At 32.5% G+C, this 20,892-nt stretch overlaps 10 protein-coding genes across 10 annotated transcripts; 5 read left to right on the top strand and 5 right to left on the bottom strand.

Annotated features, from left to right (window-relative positions):
* Positions 1 to 1,023: 1,023 nt before the first annotated feature.
* On the top strand, positions 1,024 to 2,298 carry GID8 (glucose-induced degradation complex subunit GID8; the record flags this gene model as incomplete). The annotated part of the gene is made up of 1 exon (XM_041550379.1): positions 1,024 to 2,298. One exon carries the CDS (start codon positions 1,024 to 1,026, stop codon positions 2,296 to 2,298), a length of 1,275 nt encoding a protein of 424 aa, XP_041406313.1.
* A 70-nt stretch (positions 2,299 to 2,368) lies between these two features.
* On the bottom strand, positions 2,369 to 3,088 carry ERG29 (Erg29p; the record flags this gene model as incomplete). Its single annotated transcript, XM_041550378.1, has 1 exon — positions 2,369 to 3,088. One exon carries the CDS (start codon positions 3,086 to 3,088, stop codon positions 2,369 to 2,371), a length of 720 nt encoding a protein of 239 aa, XP_041406312.1.
* Positions 3,089 to 3,594: 506 nt separating this feature from the next.
* On the bottom strand, positions 3,595 to 4,914 carry REC114 (Rec114p; the record flags this gene model as incomplete). The annotated part of the gene is made up of 1 exon (XM_041550377.1): positions 3,595 to 4,914. One exon carries the CDS (start codon positions 4,912 to 4,914, stop codon positions 3,595 to 3,597), a length of 1,320 nt encoding a protein of 439 aa, XP_041406311.1.
* Positions 4,915 to 5,820: 906 nt separating this feature from the next.
* JLP2 (Jlp2p) lies at positions 5,821 to 6,477 on the top strand (the record flags this gene model as incomplete). The annotated part of the gene is made up of 1 exon (XM_041550376.1): positions 5,821 to 6,477. The coding sequence occupies one exon, from the start codon at positions 5,821 to 5,823 to the stop codon at positions 6,475 to 6,477; it is 657 nt and encodes a 218-aa protein (XP_041406310.1).
* A 755-nt stretch (positions 6,478 to 7,232) lies between these two features.
* Positions 7,233 to 8,777, top strand: RRB1 (ribosome biosynthesis protein RRB1; the record flags this gene model as incomplete). Its single annotated transcript, XM_041550375.1, has 1 exon — positions 7,233 to 8,777. One exon carries the CDS (start codon positions 7,233 to 7,235, stop codon positions 8,775 to 8,777), a length of 1,545 nt encoding a protein of 514 aa, XP_041406309.1.
* Positions 8,778 to 9,019: 242 nt separating this feature from the next.
* DPI35 (Dpi35p) lies at positions 9,020 to 9,937 on the bottom strand (the record flags this gene model as incomplete). The annotated part of the gene is made up of 1 exon (XM_041550374.1): positions 9,020 to 9,937. One exon carries the CDS (start codon positions 9,935 to 9,937, stop codon positions 9,020 to 9,022), a length of 918 nt encoding a protein of 305 aa, XP_041406308.1.
* Positions 9,938 to 10,224: 287 nt separating this feature from the next.
* POM152 (Pom152p) lies at positions 10,225 to 14,412 on the bottom strand (the record flags this gene model as incomplete). The annotated part of the gene is made up of 1 exon (XM_041550373.1): positions 10,225 to 14,412. One exon carries the CDS (start codon positions 14,410 to 14,412, stop codon positions 10,225 to 10,227), a length of 4,188 nt encoding a protein of 1,395 aa, XP_041406307.1.
* Positions 14,413 to 15,111: 699 nt separating this feature from the next.
* SAS2 (histone acetyltransferase) lies at positions 15,112 to 16,230 on the top strand (the record flags this gene model as incomplete). The annotated part of the gene is made up of 1 exon (XM_041550372.1): positions 15,112 to 16,230. One exon carries the CDS (start codon positions 15,112 to 15,114, stop codon positions 16,228 to 16,230), a length of 1,119 nt encoding a protein of 372 aa, XP_041406306.1.
* Positions 16,231 to 16,764: 534 nt separating this feature from the next.
* Positions 16,765 to 17,874, top strand: DLT1 (Dlt1p; the record flags this gene model as incomplete). Its single annotated transcript, XM_041550371.1, has 1 exon — positions 16,765 to 17,874. One exon carries the CDS (start codon positions 16,765 to 16,767, stop codon positions 17,872 to 17,874), a length of 1,110 nt encoding a protein of 369 aa, XP_041406305.1.
* Positions 17,875 to 18,251: 377 nt separating this feature from the next.
* On the bottom strand, positions 18,252 to 20,843 carry STO1 (Sto1p; the record flags this gene model as incomplete). The annotated part of the gene is made up of 1 exon (XM_041550370.1): positions 18,252 to 20,843. The coding sequence occupies one exon, from the start codon at positions 20,841 to 20,843 to the stop codon at positions 18,252 to 18,254; it is 2,592 nt and encodes an 863-aa protein (XP_041406304.1).
* Between the last annotated feature and the right edge of the window lie 49 nt (positions 20,844 to 20,892).

Genomic DNA, 20,892 nt, shown 5'->3' with positions numbered 1-20,892 from the left:
CGGATTATTTTGTTATTGTTCTTTTGTTCTGATATGGATACAATAGATAATTAAACTAAATTTGGGAAACTCTGACACCGAGAACCTTCTTGGTAATAACGTTTTGAGTTAAATGTTTTTTGTTTTTGTTTCATTTGTATTATTATGTCCTATTTTTGACAAGAATTATAAATAAGTGTGTTTATGTATAGTTCCCTGATTTGACTAATTAATCTTCAACTGACAAGAATTATGATATGTGTTTTAATTGCTCTCAATTATATTAATATATATTGTTCGCTGCTTTGTTTTATTATTATTACTCCCTCAGAGAAAACAAAGAAAATATGTTATGTTTTAACAATAACATATTTTGTTTATAAACCTCTATAATTTGAGAACCTTCGAAGAAAGTATATCAAACTACTTATCTTTGTCTTTGTTTCACTTGTATTATTATTATTATTATTGTTGTTGTTGTTGTTGTTGTTGTTTTGTAAAATTTCCTCCCTACTATTATAATATTGTTTATATACAAGAGATACTAGCCAAGTGCAGGTTCCTGTTATCAGTATGTCAAAATAATATTGTTATTGTAATGACCCTCTTCCCTCACCTCCTCCTCCTCTCCTCTCAGGAATATGATAGCTATGGCTATACGTTTATTGTTAATGATTTGTGTCTTATTGCCTTAAAATTGGGAAAATGAGTGTTACGTTACCCTCGTTTCCCTTGAAAATTGATTGGTTAAAGTAGTGCGGAGTTATAGAGAAATAAAAGCGTCGCTCGGATAACATTGATTATTATATTTGTGAGGGAGATGTAGCAATCTGACGACCTTAATGAAATTTTAAACTAAATAAAAGGTAACTTATATTCATTACATAGATTGATTTTCTACCATTTCTTTGTCTATCAACATTAAAAGAAACACTTAGATGAAAAAGTATATTAACTTTTAATTGTAATAATCTCATTTAGAACCAGGATAACACCACCAACAATTATACACTCCCCCACCCCCTCACCGTTTTCTAGATTACAATGAGTCCAAAATACTATACAGGAAAAACATACACTCCTGATAGTTGGAAAGAAAAAGTAACTAGAGATAAACAGTTGGTTCCAGGAGCAGTTCAAGACACGGAGGTTGCTGTTCCAAGGTTACTATTGAACTATTTCATCATTAATGCTTATGAGGACGCCAGTTGTAGGATGGCCAAAGGATTGGGCTATATTTCGAATAACAAAGATTTATTACAATTTAATTCATTGTTTAAGATAACTGAACGTGCTACAATTGTACATTTGGTTAAATTAGGGCAAATTTCTAAAGCTATGGAGATAATTAATTCTAATTTTGGTTTAGAAATTTTACAAAATGAAAATCCACAGTATAGTCCTCCTGGATCAGCAGGTAATGATGATTATGATAACACTACTCAAGGAGATAATAATATTTTTACTCATAATCCATTAGGTGAAAGGGTGGATTTTGAAGAGGACGATGATTTACATTATAAATTATTGTTGTTAAATCTTATAGAGATGATAAGGAATAACAAAAAAAAACAAGGAAATGAAGTTGATAAAGAGTTCATTATAAATTTGATAAATTATTCAAAGGATAAGTTAGCTCCAAAGGCTTTAAAAAATAAATCGCATATGAAACAACTAGAACTTATAATGACTTTACTTTTAATACCTCCAGATTTAGATATAGAACTTCCTTGCAATTTAAATAAATTATATTCTCTTTCATTGAGATCAAAAGTTGCCACTTTGATTAATCAAAAATTACTGAAATCAATATACCCTGATATCACAAACCAAACAAAATTCCCCAATGTATTACAATCTCCTGAAACCTTAGATATTCTTGATTTTAAATTATCCAATTTTAAATCAATTTTAAGGACGAATGTTAAATCGCAAGATTTACAGAAGAGCGCAACAGCTTCAAATTCATCTTCTTCGTCAACCAATCCAACATCGACGGCTTTTTCTGGTACCTCATTAGATAATCCAACTTCTACACTGACATCGATTCCAATATCTGGAAGTAATGATGGTTCGTTACGAACACATGCTAGTTCTGATAGATCTTTGCAAAATTCTTTAACAACATCAAAGGATAATAACCTAATGAAGAATATGCTATCTAATAATGAAGACCCATTAAATAATCGAGACACAATAGTTATACCTGACCTGCAATTTGACTCTAAATTATCCCAAATTATTAAATTATGGGCTTGGTGTGAAAACGAATTACATACTAATAATATCGGTGTACCAAGGATACAAAATAAAGCTTAATAAGTTATATACATATATATGCGCATATACGTTATACTATTGGTTTGCAACGTTAACGAAAAAAGAAATATTATTCTATAATAAAATCACATTTGATTGTATCACCTGTTTCGATCTTCAAGAAACATAATTGGACCTCATCTAAGTTTACCTCCAATTTCTCACCGAATTTATTGTAAATTTTCACATTACCAGAAATGGTAAATGGATTGGAATTTTTGTTGTATTCCTTGTAAAAAGTAGAATCCTTGAAAAGGTGATATAACTTTAATCTTAGAACATGGAGTGAACACCCAAAATCCTGTCTCTTTTCACTTTCAAAATCTTCGGGAGAGAATTCAACATGATATTTCAATGGTGTGTCAAGGATTTGCTGACCATTGACAATGATGTACCCATGAACAAAAATATCGGAAACATGTACTGGTTTGGCAAAGAACTTATCCATATCCTCGAACTCTTCTATAATGATCCCGGATTGCTCATCCTTGTATTCCTTACTATGGTACTCATCACTAAGTATCATACGGTGTAACTTAATCCCCTCGTCTATTCTCCCTACATTCAGTTCGTCATATGTTTCTTTTTGCAATAACGTCATTTCAATACTAACCCATATCTCCTGAATCAAAGCAAATCCTCCCAAAATTATCAAATATAGGGTGATTCTACCACTTATTGGATCTCCATGGATAAATTGATGAATATAAGGTGCAGTCTTTAACACATTTATTAGGTGATTTTCAATCTCAAAATATTGTGTGATAATTTCATCCGTAAAATTCCCCATATTTTCTTTTCGATAGTTTTGAGTATACTTTTCTTTCGTTCTATTATGTACTTCAATCCTCAGATCAGAGTTTTAATATTGTAGAGGGTCGTCTGATGTATAACGCCCAGCTCGCTTTTATTTTTCGTGATTCCAAAGCCAATGTCTTCATTTTAAATACAGATATAGAAAATGTTTATAGTAACGCCATTTCTTAAACGAGCACCTTCATTTATTTATTTTTTCGGTGTCACTTTTCCGCATGTACCGGTCCGCTAAAGAAAAGATATTGTACGATAACTATAACACCTTACGTTAAAGGCAAATGATTTATTCGATTATAATATGGCTCCGTTTACTCTGTTTCTTTGTACATCCTGGTCAAAATACCTTCAACCGTATCCACCTAAATGTAAATATAAATTTTAAAGGTATCAAAAGAAACATTAAATGACTTGTTAGTAAATGTTACGAAAAATTGGCCTGAGAAAATATTCATAGCCTAATAAAAAGTGTAAATATTGAATCTAAAATTTAGATACTGAAGGAAAACATACCCATTTCATAAACTTTTTGTCATTTAGTTTTTCTTTTATGACTTTTTTAGATATCTTGATCCTTTTCTTCCTGGACTTCTTTGAGGAATGTAAAACATTCTTCATTTCTGAATTTGGTTTCGGTATTGTATAGTTACATTCCGAATTTTCAGTCTCTTGTATAGTCGTTGTTTTGGTATCTTCTGATATTTCAAGTGGACTTGTAACTTTGATTGTTTGAACATCCTGTAATATTTCCAATTTTTGGGAATTTGAGGGTAGCACGGTATGTGAGTCAACATTCTCAAGAGAAGCATGCGACATACCTTTAATAGGTGAAATTATTACATCACTAGAATTTTTATCCGGTATGGATAGATTATGATTTGTAGGTAGCTGGGATTTTGAAATTTGAGGTACATTCTTGTCATGATGCAATATACTGTTGAAGTGTTGAGAATTTGAAGTGGTCCTACAATCTGTCCTAGTTCCAATTTGGGAATAACACAATTTCTTTTCGGACACATCATTCTCTTTCAGTGATAAATTATTATTTAATGGTGTCATTAAATCCATTATTGGTTCTGTAGTATGTTGAATAAGGAAATCTATGGATGGAAGTTTATTTTGGACAAGACTGGAGACATTCGTGAGACCCTTATTTCTAATTCCATCAGCATTGTTTTTGTAAAATATAGGGGCTTCAATCTGACTATTAATTAATGAAGGATCCGGATCCATGAGAGAATCGTTCCTGGCATAATCATTATTACAAATAGTATTGCGCGTTCCACTTAGTTGAGTGGTCGATGGGTTGTCGACATGATATTGACTAAAGCTATTATTATTATTATTATTATTATTATTATTATTGAAGATTGGTTGTGTGCCAGTTGGATGATATTCTTTAATATTAATTGTTATTGCTTGTAATGATTTTTTTACAGATGTAAATTCTATACTATTGTTAAATTCCAATTGAAACCTTTTCAATACTTGAATTCCGTTTTCTTGTTTTAAGTATTTACAAGACAAAGAAGGACATCTGGAAGAGCATCTAATATGGTCATTCTGATCACCAATGGTAATCGTAATGTCATCTAATACAGTAGTTTCCCCCATCATTGTTTTAATTGATATTATATTCTTTTGAATGATTTGAAGATTGAAAGTTATTTGATAATTACGATTAAAATGACGCCACTTCTGGTTATCTAATTGTATTGATGGGGTGTTAAATCCAAACGGAACAACTATTGTACCTTCATACTTTGAGTATGTCTTAATGGGAATAGAAAAGTTGAAAGTCATGTTTTTATTATTACCAAAACGTTGTAAAAGGAAAAAAAATGATAGAGTTAATATTGTATTAGTTGTGAGATTATATGTTGATAAAAGATGAAGTCTCGAGCGGAAGTTAAGATAGTGAAACTACCTTTTATATGAACTTTTGATCTTGAGTAAATGATATTTCTTATATTTATTGTAAATATAATTCCGAGCAATGAAGTAGCCGCCGAGCGTGACAAACTTTTGTTACAAGTATATTGCATAAAATGTATTCTGACAAGAATAAAATTACAGAGACAGCAAAATTTTATATTGTATAGCTGTATTCACAGCAAAGTTTACGAGGTAAGAACTTCCCGTTGAAAAATTCAACTACCAAAGAGCTAGAACGAGTACATATATATATGGGTTCTATCTATCTCTATCGCCTTCATCCAAGAACTTGTCCGTAATCAAAAGGAGATTTAGATAGAAAACTACTTCGTTGATTTATAGCATACTACAGAACAGTCCTCTTTGTTGACCCAAGTCACATTACATTTTTATAACTCTCGAATGCGACTTGATCGATAACTGTTTAAAAGGTGTTTGAACTTATACTTGTTGTTTCGCTCTTCAAAACAAATTTATTTCCGTGGAATTCTTCTATCTTTTTTTATTTACCGCCACTCATCCATCCATCGAAAGTGCTGCGTTCGAATGTATGTGTTTTACGTGGTTCAATACTTCGGTAATCAAGTGAAAAAAAAATATTAATGAAAAGAATATGATATGGTACTATATAAACAGCAATAGTTGGTTGTTTGCTAAGGCATTCTTATGCAGTACTTGAAGAACTTATCAATCATTCGCTACTATTTGTGTTTGTTCAACTGTTAGGGGAAATATTCTTATAGTTTAGTAAAATATTTCAAGAAAACGTATAAAATGGTGTATTTTTTTGAATCTAAACACGATGAATATAGTGCACCTCATATGATAGTAACTGGAAAGGATAAGTTTGAAAATGATTTCTTAATAAAATATGGTTTCAAAGAATTGGAATACATCTGGTTTCATGCAGATAGCTATTCTAGTGGCCATATTTATTTGCAATTAACCAATGGCGAAAAGTCTTTAGATGATGTCCCCGATGGTGTAATTAACGATTGTCTACAACTTTGTAAAGCATCATCTATTGCTGGTAATAAGTTACCAGAATGTACTATCTTAATCACTCCATGGACAAACTTGAGAAAGAATAAGTATATGAATCCCGGGGAAGTATCTTTCAAAACACTTAAAAATTGCAAAAGACGGAAATGTTTTAGTAGAGATAATAAGATTATTAATAGACTGACAAAGACAAGGGTTGAAATGGCAGAGAATGTAGAAGAGACCTTACACGACGCCAAAAAGAGTAAAGATGGATTTTATTTCAACAAATATCTTGCTGCGAATAACCAAAGATTAATTGAAGAAGAAATACAAAGACAAAGATTAAAAAAAGAAAAAAAGAAACAGCAAAAAAAGAAGAATCCCCAAAAACAGGGGGATGTTGATGTCGAACTTGAAAAAGATGTGGAAACTGTGACGAAAATATGAACTGCGTCCACGTCATCACTTAAAAAGAAAGAAAAGCGATACTCTGACAGGTTTAATATTCCATTGAAATATCCACAGATGCACAGAGAATTTTGATGATTACACTGATACTTGCGCAATGGAATCAAAAAATAAAATTAAATAACATAAAATAAAATAAAAGACACAAAAAATACATGCAGTGGTGTGTGTTCTCTTGTATGTTCTTTGGATCTGAGATCTTGAATCTCGAGTAAAATAACTTTTCCCAGACGTTATCATCATCGTCATCACGACCATTTCTAAGTTGAGTTAAAAGTTTAAATAAAATAAACAAAATCCGAAAATGAAAAAAACCTTTTTTATTTCTTTTTGACGCATCTCAATGTTCTAATTAGGCAATTGATATATTTGGTGTTGTTCGCCTTGTTCTTGTTTCTTTTTTTTATCTTTAAATTTTCAAAGTCACGTGCAGAATTTATATATTTTTACGCTTCAAATTGGAAAAAGGAAAATTTTTCAGTTAGAGCATGAGATGCGATGAGTTGCAATTTTTCACTTTAGATGTTATTATGGGGTTAAATTGTAATTTCTTGATCTGTGTATTTTGTAAATTATAATAGTTGATATTGAAATTTAGTTTTTATTTTATTTTTAAATATATCGATCCTACATTTAAGTAACTGAGTGAGTTTCAAAACATCTTCCAACCCAAAAGAAAGGAGGCAAAAGCTAAGTATAATTTTGTTACCCAATAATATTTACTATATTACACAATGTCTAAAAGATCGTTAGATAGAGAAGAAGAAGATAGAGTAGTATCTGCCAGAACAGGTAATAATGATGGACCTGCCGTTAAAGGTTCTGGTGATGGAGACTTAGATATGATTGATGACGGTCAATTTAGTGATGCATTTGAAAGTGACGAAGAAATCGTGGAACTTGATGATGAAGAAGATATAGATGTTGATGATGAGGGTGAATTGTTGGAAGTTACAGAAGAAAAAGCAGCAGAATTGTTAAGAAAGGATCAGGAAGCTAGTAACACCAACAATGGGGGTAAAGAGTTATACTTACCAAACATATCTCGTCCATTAGGACCCGATGAAGTTCTAGAGGCCGATCCAACCGTGTATGAGATGTTACATAATGTTAATCTTCCTTGGCCTTGTATGACTTTAGACATTATTCCAGATACACTTGGTTCGGAACGTAGAAGTTATCCACAATCTATATTGATGACAACAGCAACTCAAGCCTCTAAAAAGAAGGATAATGAAATGATTGTTTTGTCATTAACTCAATTGAACAAGACTTTAGTGAAAGAGGATGGTGCAGACGATAATGACGATGAGGATAATGAGGATAATGATGATGATCCAATTATTGAAAATGAAAATATACCACTAAGAGATACAACAAATAGATTAAAAGTTTCTCCATTTGCACAATCCAATCAAGAAGTTCTTACTGCTACAATGAGTGAAAATGGTGAAGTTCACATTTTCGATATTGGTCCACAATCAAGAGCATTCTCTACACCAGGATACCAAATCCCAAAAACAGCAAAGAGACCATTACACACAATTAAGAATCACGGTAATGTTGAAGGTTATGCTTTAGATTGGTCTCCAATGATTAGAGGTGGTGCATTAGTGACTGGTGATTGTTCTGGTCAAATTTATTTGACTCAAAGAGGTACCTCAAAATGGAGTACTGATAAACAACCATTCAGTGTCGGTAACAATAAATCAATTGAAGATTTGCAATGGTCTTCAACTGAAAATACGGTATTTGCATCATGTGGTGTTGATGGGTTTATAAGAATCTGGGACACTAGATCAAAGAAACATATTCCAGCTCTGTCCGTCAAGGCTTCTAACACAGATGTAAATGTTATTAGTTGGAGTTCTAAGGTAGGTTACTTATTAGCAAGTGGGGATGACAACGGTTCTTGGGGTGTTTGGGATTTGAGACAATTCTCCCCAGACAATATTAACAATGTCCAGCCAGTTGCACAATATGATTTCCATAAAGGTGCTATTACTTCCATCAGTTTTAACCCATTGGATGAATCTGTTATAGCAGTTGCTTCTGAAGATAACACAGTGACACTATGGGATTTGTCTGTGGAGGCAGATGACGAAGAAATTAAACAACAAAAAGCAGAGACTAAAGAATTGGAACAAATCCCACCGCAATTACTTTTCGTACATTGGCAAAAGGAAGTTAAAGATGTTAAATGGCATAAACAAATTCCGGGTTGTTTGGTTAGTACAGGTACTGATGGTCTTAACATATGGAAGACTATCAGTGTATAAACAGCAACGAATATAATCAAATTACTTATTGTATAATTATCTCCATTATCTTTATATAAATGAATAGAAATATAAGAAAATATATTTATTGATTATGTGTACGTTAAATTTGGAAAGTTACTGAAACTTAACTTTAGAAAAAGCAGTGAAATTCAATTTTTGTGGTTGAGTGCAAGTAAAAAGATAATTGTATAGTCTTTTTAGAGATTTTAATAATCAGTATAAAATTGATATCTTAAATTCTATCTAAAAAAAAGTTGCCTAAAAGTGTACAAGTTTGGTAGAATAAAACTGGTGAAGTCCAATTGTAAACCACTATCTTGATGTTCGCACAACTCCCATATTTTACACATCGTTTGATCAACCTTTTGTATTGAGAGATCATGTTCAGAAACGTCAGAACTGATGAATTTATCTTTTTCAAAGTAGCCATGATTGTTAGTCCTATCAATTAAAACATTGCTCCAGCCTGCTTTATGGGCACATTGTAAATCATTCTTTAATTCATCACCGACATGCCAACACTTTTTCTTAAATGAGGATAAAGATTCTTTATCATCTAAAAGGTTTGGTCTTTTTTTAATTATATCATCAAGAACATATTCGAAAATTTTTATATCTGGTTTTGAAAGTTCAAGATCATAGGAAAAGTAAGTGAAATTCTCAAAGTATTTTAAAATATCTAGATTCTCCAGTAATCTATAGACTTTAGGGTCGGTATTGCTAATAATCCCAATAACTACTTCAGGATGCTGTTCTTTAAGAAATTGTAATAGCTCTAAAACGTCTGGATACACCGCATATGCCTGTTTACCTTCAAACCTCTTTAGGATATTTTGAATCATTTCCTTTGGAACTTTGTGAGGTTCAAAAATGTCCCTTATTAAGATCCCCCACCACTCATCTGCATTTAACCCTTCGGACTTACCATAATTTGGATACTTTTCTTTTATGTTACTGAAAATCGTTGGGAAACTTTCGGTGAGAACTTGAGCAGTGACGTTAATTCCACATTTCTTAGCCTCATCACTATACTGCTCCATAACAGGTAACGTAGTGCAATATAAGGTATTATATGCATCAAACGTTATTATCTTAGGTTGTGCAAGTTTTAAGTGCTTCAACCAATGTGCAGGTGAAATCTTCTTGGGGAATGTCATGTTTAACCAACCTCTAAATAGTATGATATTATCACTTTTAATTTTTGTTTACTCCAACGTACCTTTGTTTAAGTTTGGCTCACTTTTCTCAGTACTTATTTACATAAAAATTTATGAATTTTAATGTCAAGTTGAAATTTCACTACTTTCGATTTAAATAACAAAAACAAATGGTAATAAAAGATTTCAAGAAATTTCATTAAAAAGTAATATATCTTATATATAATACGTATTAATATAAAAAATCTAGTATGCATTAAGTATATGGAATAAATTTTTTATTAAAATTAGTTATCGAAAAAGGCATCATTTTTGGCAAAGCAGAAAGCATCCGAAATTTCAATTGCTTCGTAAGTCCCTTGTAAGCTAGTTACCACTCTATACTGATATGCAAATATATCTGTTACTTTATGAGTTTCAACGACTTGAGGCCTTCTCATCATAATACCATTATTATCAGACTCAATGTCTTCCGTCCTAACATATGTCAGTGAGAACGGTGGCGTTCCCTCGAAAGAGAATAACACTTCAGCTTGTCCACCTTCGTGGATATCCTCAACAACATAATTACCTTGCGAAACTGTGACAGATGGAATTGGATGGACATTCAAAGACAACCTCTTCAAATCCTTTTCCATTCCTGGTTTAGTAAAGTTAACTAAACATTGTGCTGTTGAGTCCTCAATGGAGTCAATAGTGATGAGACCAGGCTCAGATGCTAATCTAACAAATTGCGAAGAATGTTCTTGTGTTCTTAAGGAAACTTCATTAAATGTATACTGTATCGTGAACGGAGCTATACCGTTTAATTGGTATGTTACATAATCTCCAACGCAATATTCAACTTGAGAATCCAGTAAATGAATTTTGGGTACATCGGTGATTGAAATAGAGATGTAGTTCTTATTTATCTTGTTATCTTCACCACCAATAAAATTTTCAATACCATTACGAACGTAGCGCTTCAATTGAGTATCCTGCACATTTCTCAAATCGTTAGCACAACCATTTGTATCTGTAATCTTTACAATGGATATAACATGATTTCCTAATTTCAGACCATCATACAACTTTTGGAATGGGAAAGAGTCTGTTGATACATTTTTAAGGGTTAGTTCTTCAGTCCGGCTTGTACTTTCATGATAAACATTAAATACAATGGTGAATGGGCCTTTACCAGAGTACTGTTTGATATTGATTGGATCTAATAGTGCCTCTTGATCAATATTTGCAGAGCATGTTCTAAATGTCTTTTCTTGATTAGCAAATTCCACATATGGTAATGGATTTACGACTTGCTTGATAATCTTTTCATTAGGGTCACTATTTATAGTAGCACCTGATTTTGATTCTTGTTCTTCATAGTTAGAATCATAAATACTTTTTATAGTAACAACGAACTCACCAGCTTCATTATTAGGTATCTTCAATGATGTATACTTTGTAGCAACCTGAATCTTTTCGCTCAGCACATTGCCATTAGGTATCATAAGGTCGTAATTTAAAATGAATGGTGGCGAACCCGTTAACAGAAGATCAATCGTCTCACCTGTATCTTGACAAACAGGAGGGTTAATAAATACAGAATCCGTAATCTTCTTGAGTTTTGAAAATTTGTCTTGAATTGTAAATGTAGGTTTTTTCAAATAATTGACTTTAAACAATTCTTCACCCTGAATAATCTCACCACTACAACTAGAGTCTCTTACTTCTAACAACTTATACAAACCTTCTTTGCTGACCCTTAGGCCTGCCTTGTAACTGGTCTCAAACCTGTTCTCAAATGAACCGAGGACACGTCCATCTAAAGCCACATGTTGATATTTGACCTTAAAGGGACCCTCACCTGATAATTTTAATGGAATATCTACTACTGTGTTTTGTTTGATACTAATACTATTATCGGAGCCATCTCTATTTAGTCTGTTAAAGGAGGCAGAAGGGATATCTCCTCTTACCTTAATTCTAACATCAGGCTCACTTAAGGATACAACACATCCCGTGTTATCCTTAACTGATACTAGAGTAACAATGTAATCACCACCTAGATTGAATTCAGGTGTGTTTAATTCATAACCATTAGAATTAACATCTTCGATCGAGTAAGACATTTTGTTATTTGTAGTTGTCTCAAGGATATCGTACTTGAAAGCAAATGGAGGTTCACCACGAAGAGCAATTGGAATCTTGGCTCTTTGATTTAAACATAATTTTAATGAATCCTTATAGTTCCTTAGTGATATACTAGCAGATGGCTTAACTCTCATAGATGTCTCAAATGTATACAATTCAGATGGTATCAAAGCAATCGGATCCCTATATAGATCATTAGATATCTGATCAAATGTAATTTCGTAATGACCTTCTGTGGATGGATTATAAGCAAATTGATTTCTTGAACCCTTTGAGATTAATCTTTTAGTTTCAAAAAGCTTCCTTCTTTCCCCATCTATTTTGAAAATCTTAACACCGTAATGGAATGGTGGAATACCTGTAAACATCAAATCAAAGTTTAGACCTACTTGTCCTATACACTGGTCAATGATTGGAGTAGATGAGACATTCAAATGAGGTGGAATTGGCTTAGAAATTGTAATACTAGACTTCCCAATAATAATACCTGAACAATATTTTGAACTGATGGATTGCAGGATGTACCTACCAGGTTTTTCAGCATGGAATGATTTTGACAATTGGGTCAATTCGACGTCAAAAGTTTCAACTTCGTTATTGTCACCTTCTCGACCATTAGATCCAATATATGACACCTTAGCAGAAAGTGGTAAATCTTTATCCCAATTTTTAAGATGTTCAAAATTAATAGTGATATCCCTCTTAGTTGGAGAATCAGAATTGAATGTTTCATCCATAGATGCTCTTGGTGGATTATAAACATCAAATTCGTTCATAAGATCATACTTTTTGTTCAATTGATCAGATAACATAGTGAAATCCATCGTGTTACCTAATCGATCTATTAATTTATCGATCTTATATGTGTAATGACCATCAGAGAGAGTGGTTGAATTTAATGAAATCATCACTTTATGATTACGAGCCCAAGTTAAATCTTCCAAATCAGTAGCAGAAAAAGTTTTCTTAGCGTTGAGAATATTTGATTGTTTTAATGGTGATTTAAAGAATTCAGGTTCTAAATTAGTATCTACAAATGAATATACCTTATCATCAATTACTTTAGAATAACTCAACTTTAAAGGTGGAACACCATGTAATTCGATACTTATTTCATCTTTATCACCTAGGCATCTGTTTGAATCCCCGGAGGCCACCATTGTTGCGGTTGGACAATGTGGTACAATCACATGAGATTGATATACTTTCAAGTTTAAATTTTTAGTATCAATTATTTTCTTGATTTGATAGAACCCAATTTGCTTAAGTGGGATATTAATGTAACGCATAGTAGATTTTTTATCTCCTGAAGATACTGTTGAATCCTGACCATTTACAATATCGCTTTCATATAGACTCCTATCTTTAGATAGAAGGGAAGAAGGATTTAAAATCTTCTGGAAATCTTTTGTTGTTAAATTTTTCAATTGAATTTCATTTGTATAAAAATCTCTATACTCTAATTCAATCAATTTAATATCTTCGGTGGAATTGATCCTAACAGGGATATTAACTTGAGTGCCTCTATTTTCATTATCAATTAATGAGGTAAACGAGGAGTCTAACGGCAAACAATATGATTCATGTAATGGATTTAACATTGCAGTATTTTCAGGTAAAATTTTAATAGTCAAAGCACCTTTGAAATGAGATGAATAATCAATTAATTTTTGATGTCTATTGATGGATGCTCCTGTTACTGTTAATTCTTTTTGAAAATATAATTTTTTCCATCTTGATAATATCATAATAACAATGAAGAAATCTTGTTCCCTAGAGAGGAAAATAGTCAACACTGCCATTACTAGTATTTGTAAATATGTCACATATTTTTTAAAAGTTAATCTTGGTATCTTAAAACTGGGTAAGAAATATAAAAACAAAGAGTCTATAATAAAATATTTCGATAAGAAATTGAAATAAGAATTATGGGAACTTAAGCCAGAAACCGTTAATCCACTCTTTAACAATATAAGATCATATATCTTGTATGCTTGTATTATTAAAAAGGTAACTAATGCTAAACTTCTTTGTTTTGAAACATCTAAAATCTCTGTCGATAGTAAGGGCAAAGATTCCACATATAATTGTACATTTGGATCATTAACATTAAACTTTTTATCATTCAAAGGATTGGCACTATTCATACTACCAGTACTATCCTTGGTATTGTTTGAAGCAGATGGATTTCTTTCTACGCCGTGTGACTGTCGCGTTTGGTCGCTTTCCAGTATGTTACCTCTGTCAAATGAAGGTGCATTAATATTATGACGAGAGGGAGATGCTCCCATCCAATGGTTCCCTCGAGGGGTATCATTGAATGCATTGAATCTGTGTGTCATTATGTCAACTTTTTTGAATCCCGTTGGAAGATTATCTTTTTAAACTGAGCTAACTAGTATCTTATCGTCTTATTCTTCAGTATGTAAGATCAATATTGTTGTTCCTGATTCTTTTTTATTGCTGTGCTTGTAATTTGTAAATGAATGAATAAATAAAGACTAACAAACAAACTGCCTTCTCAACAATTGTAATTAATGAAAGAGTATCGAACGACTTTAATCAATTGTTTTTATATAAGCGGATAATGACTAGTATATATATTGAACTTGTTTCTTTGTTTCTCCAGCTTCTTATAAAACCTTATCTCATCGAGTTTAACTACTTCAATATTGTTTATTATTCTATTCATTCTGTAAGTAGACGATCAGCTCTGTTTCTCTGTTTCTCGCACACAAATTTTTCTTTCTTTCTTGGGATTTCTGCGTCGTGTATAGTGATATCCGGGACAACGAAACACGCTAAACTGTCTCGATGATGGTTTTTAATCAATTATGGGAACCATTTTAGTATTTCAAACGGTCGAAGAGAACCTAGACAGGTCATCCGTTTGTAACGTATGTGAGGAAGGTTTAGAGTCACTATTTGGTCGGTCTCAGTTCAGCTTTATAGCTTGTGTCGTGTTTGGTTCCAGGCACCAGGTTCTGTTACATTGGTCATTAGTTAAAGGCTTTGTCTACAAAGAAGGAAGAAAGTAAAAGATGGATAATGAAAAAAACGATCCCGTTGTTACAAATATTGTAGCAACTAAAGATAAAGTAACGACAAGGGTACTTGCAATAAAAAGAAGCAAGAAAGCCAAGAAGTCAAAAGTTGCGAAGAAAACAGTTCAAAAAAAATTACCAAAGGATGAGAATGAACTATATGGTATATTAGATGAACCAAATATCAACTACGTGCAATTTGGTGTAGATAAAAGATTCCATACTTGGTATGGCACTAATGTATATTTTGAAAATGGTAGTCGAGACCTTGGTATTGTCATAGAAAATAATCTAAATCGTGAAAGCCCAACAAAGAAAGAACCGATGAAGAAAAAAGGAACATCTGAAAAGTCAAAAATGTGGCTAGATACTTTGTTTGTGTGCGAATATTGTTTTAAGTATACCGATATTGAACAGCACTTAATCGAACACACCAAAATTTGTAAATTAAAGAATAATTGTCCACCTGGGAAGATAAAATATAAATCTCCTAAATATACCATACGGAGAATAAAGGGTTCCAAGCATAGCTTGTTTTGCCAATGTCTGTGCTTATTTACAAAATTATTCTTGGATAATAAATCGATGTATTTTAAAGTGGAGAACTATGAATTCTACATGCTCTATGAAACGGGTGACAATAAGCCAATGGGTTTTTTTTCAAAGGATCTTTTATCATATCAACAGAACAACCTGGCATGCATCCTTATATTTCCACCGTATCAAAGAAGACAATTAGGTACTTTACTGATTGAATTTTCTTACAAATTGTCCAGATTGCAAAGTTTAATTACAGGCCCAGAATTGCCTTTATCACCATTTGGACTAATCGGTTATATGTATTATTGGTCAAACCTTATTGCATATGAAGTCATCGATGGTCAATTATCAAACAGATCGACGATTTCACTAAATGAACTCTCCCTTACAACGGGGATACGAACTTCAGACGTAGTGATGACCCTCAAACATTTAGATTGTTTAGATACAAAAAATAGAATAAATATCCAAATGATCCGTGAATGGTTCAAGAAACAAAAGGCCTCTAAGAAACAAACCATAGACAATGCGGGTAATATCATGATCGAAGATGAGTATCTCCTAATTGATGATTGAGATACATTACGATTTCCTTTTGTTCCATTCTTGAACTATCACCTCAAATTATCACTTTTCACGTCGTAGCCATTGCTTACAGCTCAAATTTACTCTCTATGAACGTCTTCGCTTTGTCGCTACAGAATGATAATAATAGTAATAATAAGAACAATAATAGGGCATCGTCCTCAATAATAATAATCATAATAACATGACAATAGTTGTGATAACAGGTGGTAACGTAACACTATTCAATAGGGTATCCATATAACTCTGCGTTGTTGCTTAATGTTATACACCTATATACTAATTGATAGAGCAGTACATATCTCACTATCCATATGAGAACATTAACACACTACTAAACAAACCAAGGCATCTAAATTTCATTTATTCACTGTTCACTTATCATTTGACGTTAATAGTACCTTTTATTATATTTTAGTTTTAAATACATAAACATAGACTGCAGAATCAATAACTTTAAAGGACATTTTTACGACATTTTCTACCCATTTATAACGACATAGATACACGTACATATATTTTTCAATGTGGAAACCATCTGGAAAGGTAAGAGACTTTTTGTATCGAAGTACATTTGCTCTCTTTACATTATTATTGATCTTATTTTCGGCTGTTTTACCAATTGACACGATTGCCCAAGCTGCTGAATCTGAAAATAATGCATTCAATACATTTATTGTAGTCGGAGCACTAGTCGTGTTTGTTGTAGTGTGCGTTACATTACTTGTAGGCAGATTATTATATTATAGAAGTTGTTTAATAGATATACCGAGAAGGTATTTACCGATAACACCAGCTGATTTACCTCATGAAGAGAGTCGACAATTCATTATGAACTCAATGGAAAGATCCAAGGAATTAAGTGTTTTATTTAATACTCCGCAAGAACCCGTAATACACGCAGGGTTAGAACCACCTAGACGATGCGATATTCCAAACTATGATAAAATATTTCCAGAATACCTGGATTATAAAGCTGCAATGAAATCCATTAGAAGTAAATTTAAGTATACGGGTGTATTTCTACCTGTATCAGAAACTAGGGCAGATATTAATGAAACTATTTCAGACTTGATGAGTTCCAATTATATCAAGAATGGTTGCCCCAATAATGATGAAACAGTAAAGACAAAAAGGTTTATTCAACTATATGAATATTGTACATTTTCCGGGGAAGACGTTACAAGAGAACAGTTTTTGGAATTTGTTGAACTATATATATACTTTGCGGACACTACGAGTCCAATACGTTCTAATGGAAACATATGTAATTCAAATGAAAGTCTACAGTTGAAGGATTCGGAATCTGTTGTCCATGCAAAAGCTCTCGACGACGGCCCTACACGTATCGCTAACCACAACAATGAAAGGTTCCTTGAAAATTATGATATTTATAATAACAGTAATCAAAATATCAGATATGATGTGATGGATGAGCCAGATAGTGTTTACGAGATGTCAGGAAAGATGAATAATGATAATGATGGTAATTATGTGCCCTATTTCCCAGAATCGAATAATTTAAACCTACAAACACTTGAGGGTGTCCCATCAATTACCTCTACCCATAGAAGGGTCCAAACTAAGAATCAAGATAACATCAGTGAATATTCTGTTACTGAACCCAAAAAATGAAATCATAGTTACTTGATTAACAGGTAAATGCATTAAAATAATAATACTTCGGATAAAAACTAAAATACGAAGCCACGTAACACACACTGAATGACATGTGTTCCTCTCTTTGAAGAACCCGTCTTATTTTTTCAATCTCAATACAATATTCCAATTATCTGCATACTTAAACAACATTATTCCCAACAACACCGCATGTTCAAAGTTTTCAACTTTTGAAACAATATATTAGTAATATGGTAACCATTAACCCACATATATGTTTATTATATTAATATGATTATATATGGCATAACTAGCTCAACCGACTTTTATACATTAAATAATACATAGAGACATTTAAATTATTATACAATTATTACTCCTACAATGCAGTATTAGATTTGTGGTACCTCGTTAATCCATTCTAACAATTGTTTTTGAGTTGGTTCATGAGAAATTACATTAGTCATACCAGTTGTGAATTTTTCAACTAACGGAAGATATTGGGACGAATATTTTCTCAAAATACTCTTAACAAAACCAAGGATAGCAAAATATTTCCAAGCAACCTCCAATTTTGGTAGTTCATTTATTGGATCTATCTCGGATTGTTCACTCAAGTCTGGTAAAACGATATTTTCAGTCTGAGAAACACCAATAGTTTCAATAGAGCTATTTAAAGCAAGGCATAACTTTTCAAATACAAATTCAAAGGCTTCATTATCACCAGCGTTAGTGATTAATTGTTGAGATAAAGTTCTGAAAATTGTGTCAATAGCTGTTATATCAGTCAGCGCAAATACCTTACCATTCTTTTCACTTAAACAGTAATTTAGAACAGATTTAGCACTTATTAATTCAGAAAATTTCAAAGCATCCACGATTAAGTAACCAGTTTGTGAATTAACATTCCAATATGCCAATACTGCATCAATTATAGCTTGTTCTTTAGTCTCTGTTTCTATTTCTAGTTTATCGAAGATAGTTGTTAATTCACTCTTTAAATCGGTAATGTACTTGTTAGCATGAGATAATGATCTGCTACCACAATGTATAACAACTTGAGTTAACAGTACAACAATGAATCTGTTGAAGTCTGTAATTTCTGATGAATGTTCTCTTAATTTTTCAATTATGGCCTCTAGTTCGCTGATTTCTCTAACATCATTTTGCTTATGAACATAATCAGCTAATTCACGGACTATTGGTTCAAACGGAATATCACTCTGAGTAAATAATAGGTCATTTTTCTTCGCATCTTCTAATCTAACCTGATAATTGGTAAATAGCGATTGGTAAAATTCTTGTACTTCTTCTACTGGTAAGTAAGATGTCTCCATAAATCTCTTGAATTCTTGTGGTAAACTGTCATCCACTTCACTAACATTAGAAGTCAATCTCAATTCTTTTCTTACTAGATTTTTCATAAATATTATCTTTGGATTGTAAAAGGAATCACGGAACTTGTTAGAATCTTTTTCCCATTCGTTCCATTTCCAAGAAAAGTTAAAGTTACTCATTTGAACAGAAAACCAGTCTAAAAATCTTTGTCTTAATTCAAAGTCTAAACTTTCAATGTTGTTGTAGAAGAATCTGAAAGCTCTACCGAATACAGGGGCTATAGCTTTTGGATTGTTTTGACATATATCGACCAATAATGTATAAAAATAGGCAAACGGTTGAGAAACATCTGGAAGTTTAAATATTAAACTCAAGATAGCCTCAATTTCCAAATCCTCCAATTTGAATGTAGAGGCTAAAGGATTATCTTCGTAAATGGCAGCAATTTGAGCAATTGAATCACCCATGTTTGCAAAAATACCCTCCTTAAAGAATAATGGCAAGACATTTAATTGTTTGCAAACCTCCTTTCTGTTAAATTCCAAACTCTGAACAACATCAATAACAACATCGTTGAACAATTGACCTGCATAGGAGGAAATTGGAAGGACTGTGTCGAATTCACCAGAAGAATGAGGTAAGTAAACATGGAAACAATATCTTGGGCCCTTCCACATGTTATCAACAGAACCAACACCATTCAATAAGGAATTGTAGTTAGATAATTGTTCTATTTCAGGTAACCTTAGAGCATCGTTGAAACCATGGTTATCAGGTTGCTCTGGTAGTAAGTCCTTCCAATCACAAAATAATTGGAACAATTGGTCCATATTATTTGCCAACACTTTCTTGACATTTGGTAATGCTACTTGGATTAGTTCTGTGATATTATACGGACTATTAGAATCATACTCACTTAGAAGTTTAATGTTGCTGATCTTCATCTTGTAAGCACCTTCAACAGTGGTAATCAGTTCCTCGACGTGATTTTTTAAAGCTTCATCATCCCCCTTCTTAAAATAGAAAAGGTATGGAATATTCAGAATGGTATTGGTGAAAATAGCTTCTGAAAGGGCATTTCTCTTGCTTTCATCAATGTTATTCAATTCGACAGCGAAATCTAAAAGCTTTTGGTAAATTCCGATTATATCATCATTAATGATCATTGGGGATAGAAGAGATAACATTCTAAGATATAGTTTAACTTTATTCCATGGTCCCGTATCGTTCGACTCACATGGGCCGGTATCCTCAGCACTAGCGTCACAACACTTCTGTAATTCATCGAAAAAGAAATTTAGGATACTTTTACCTGCAATTTGGCTACCTGCATTAATAGCTAAAATTAAAAGAGCTATAGCTGGTTGTTTGTGTGGTTGCTCTAAAGTAACAGCACGTAAAGTACTAAGGAAGGCGTTATTGAAATAGTCTTCATGACCATATTCACTAACGATAGCTTCACTTAAAAATTTGATATCATCAGCAAAAGCCTTAGGAGATTCACCAATGGTGCAAATATCAGGCATCATTTCCTTACATAATTGCACCACAGGTGGGATTCTTTGTCTCTTTGGAACCCTTGGTCTGTAGTCCTGGAAGGATTCGTCATCGTCTTCGTACGTTCTCTTTCTCTTTCTGTCCACCATAGTAGTTACTATAACAATTATATCAATTAGCCCTAATAAAGTTTTACTC

Source organism: Maudiozyma barnettii (genome assembly GCF_903064755.1).
Source record: "Maudiozyma barnettii strain CLIB 1767 genome assembly, contig: KABA2_04, whole genome shotgun sequence".
Lineage (NCBI taxonomy): Eukaryota > Fungi > Ascomycota > Saccharomycetes > Saccharomycetales > Saccharomycetaceae > Maudiozyma > Maudiozyma barnettii.
This window is presented reverse-complemented; position numbering and strand designations above follow the sequence as displayed.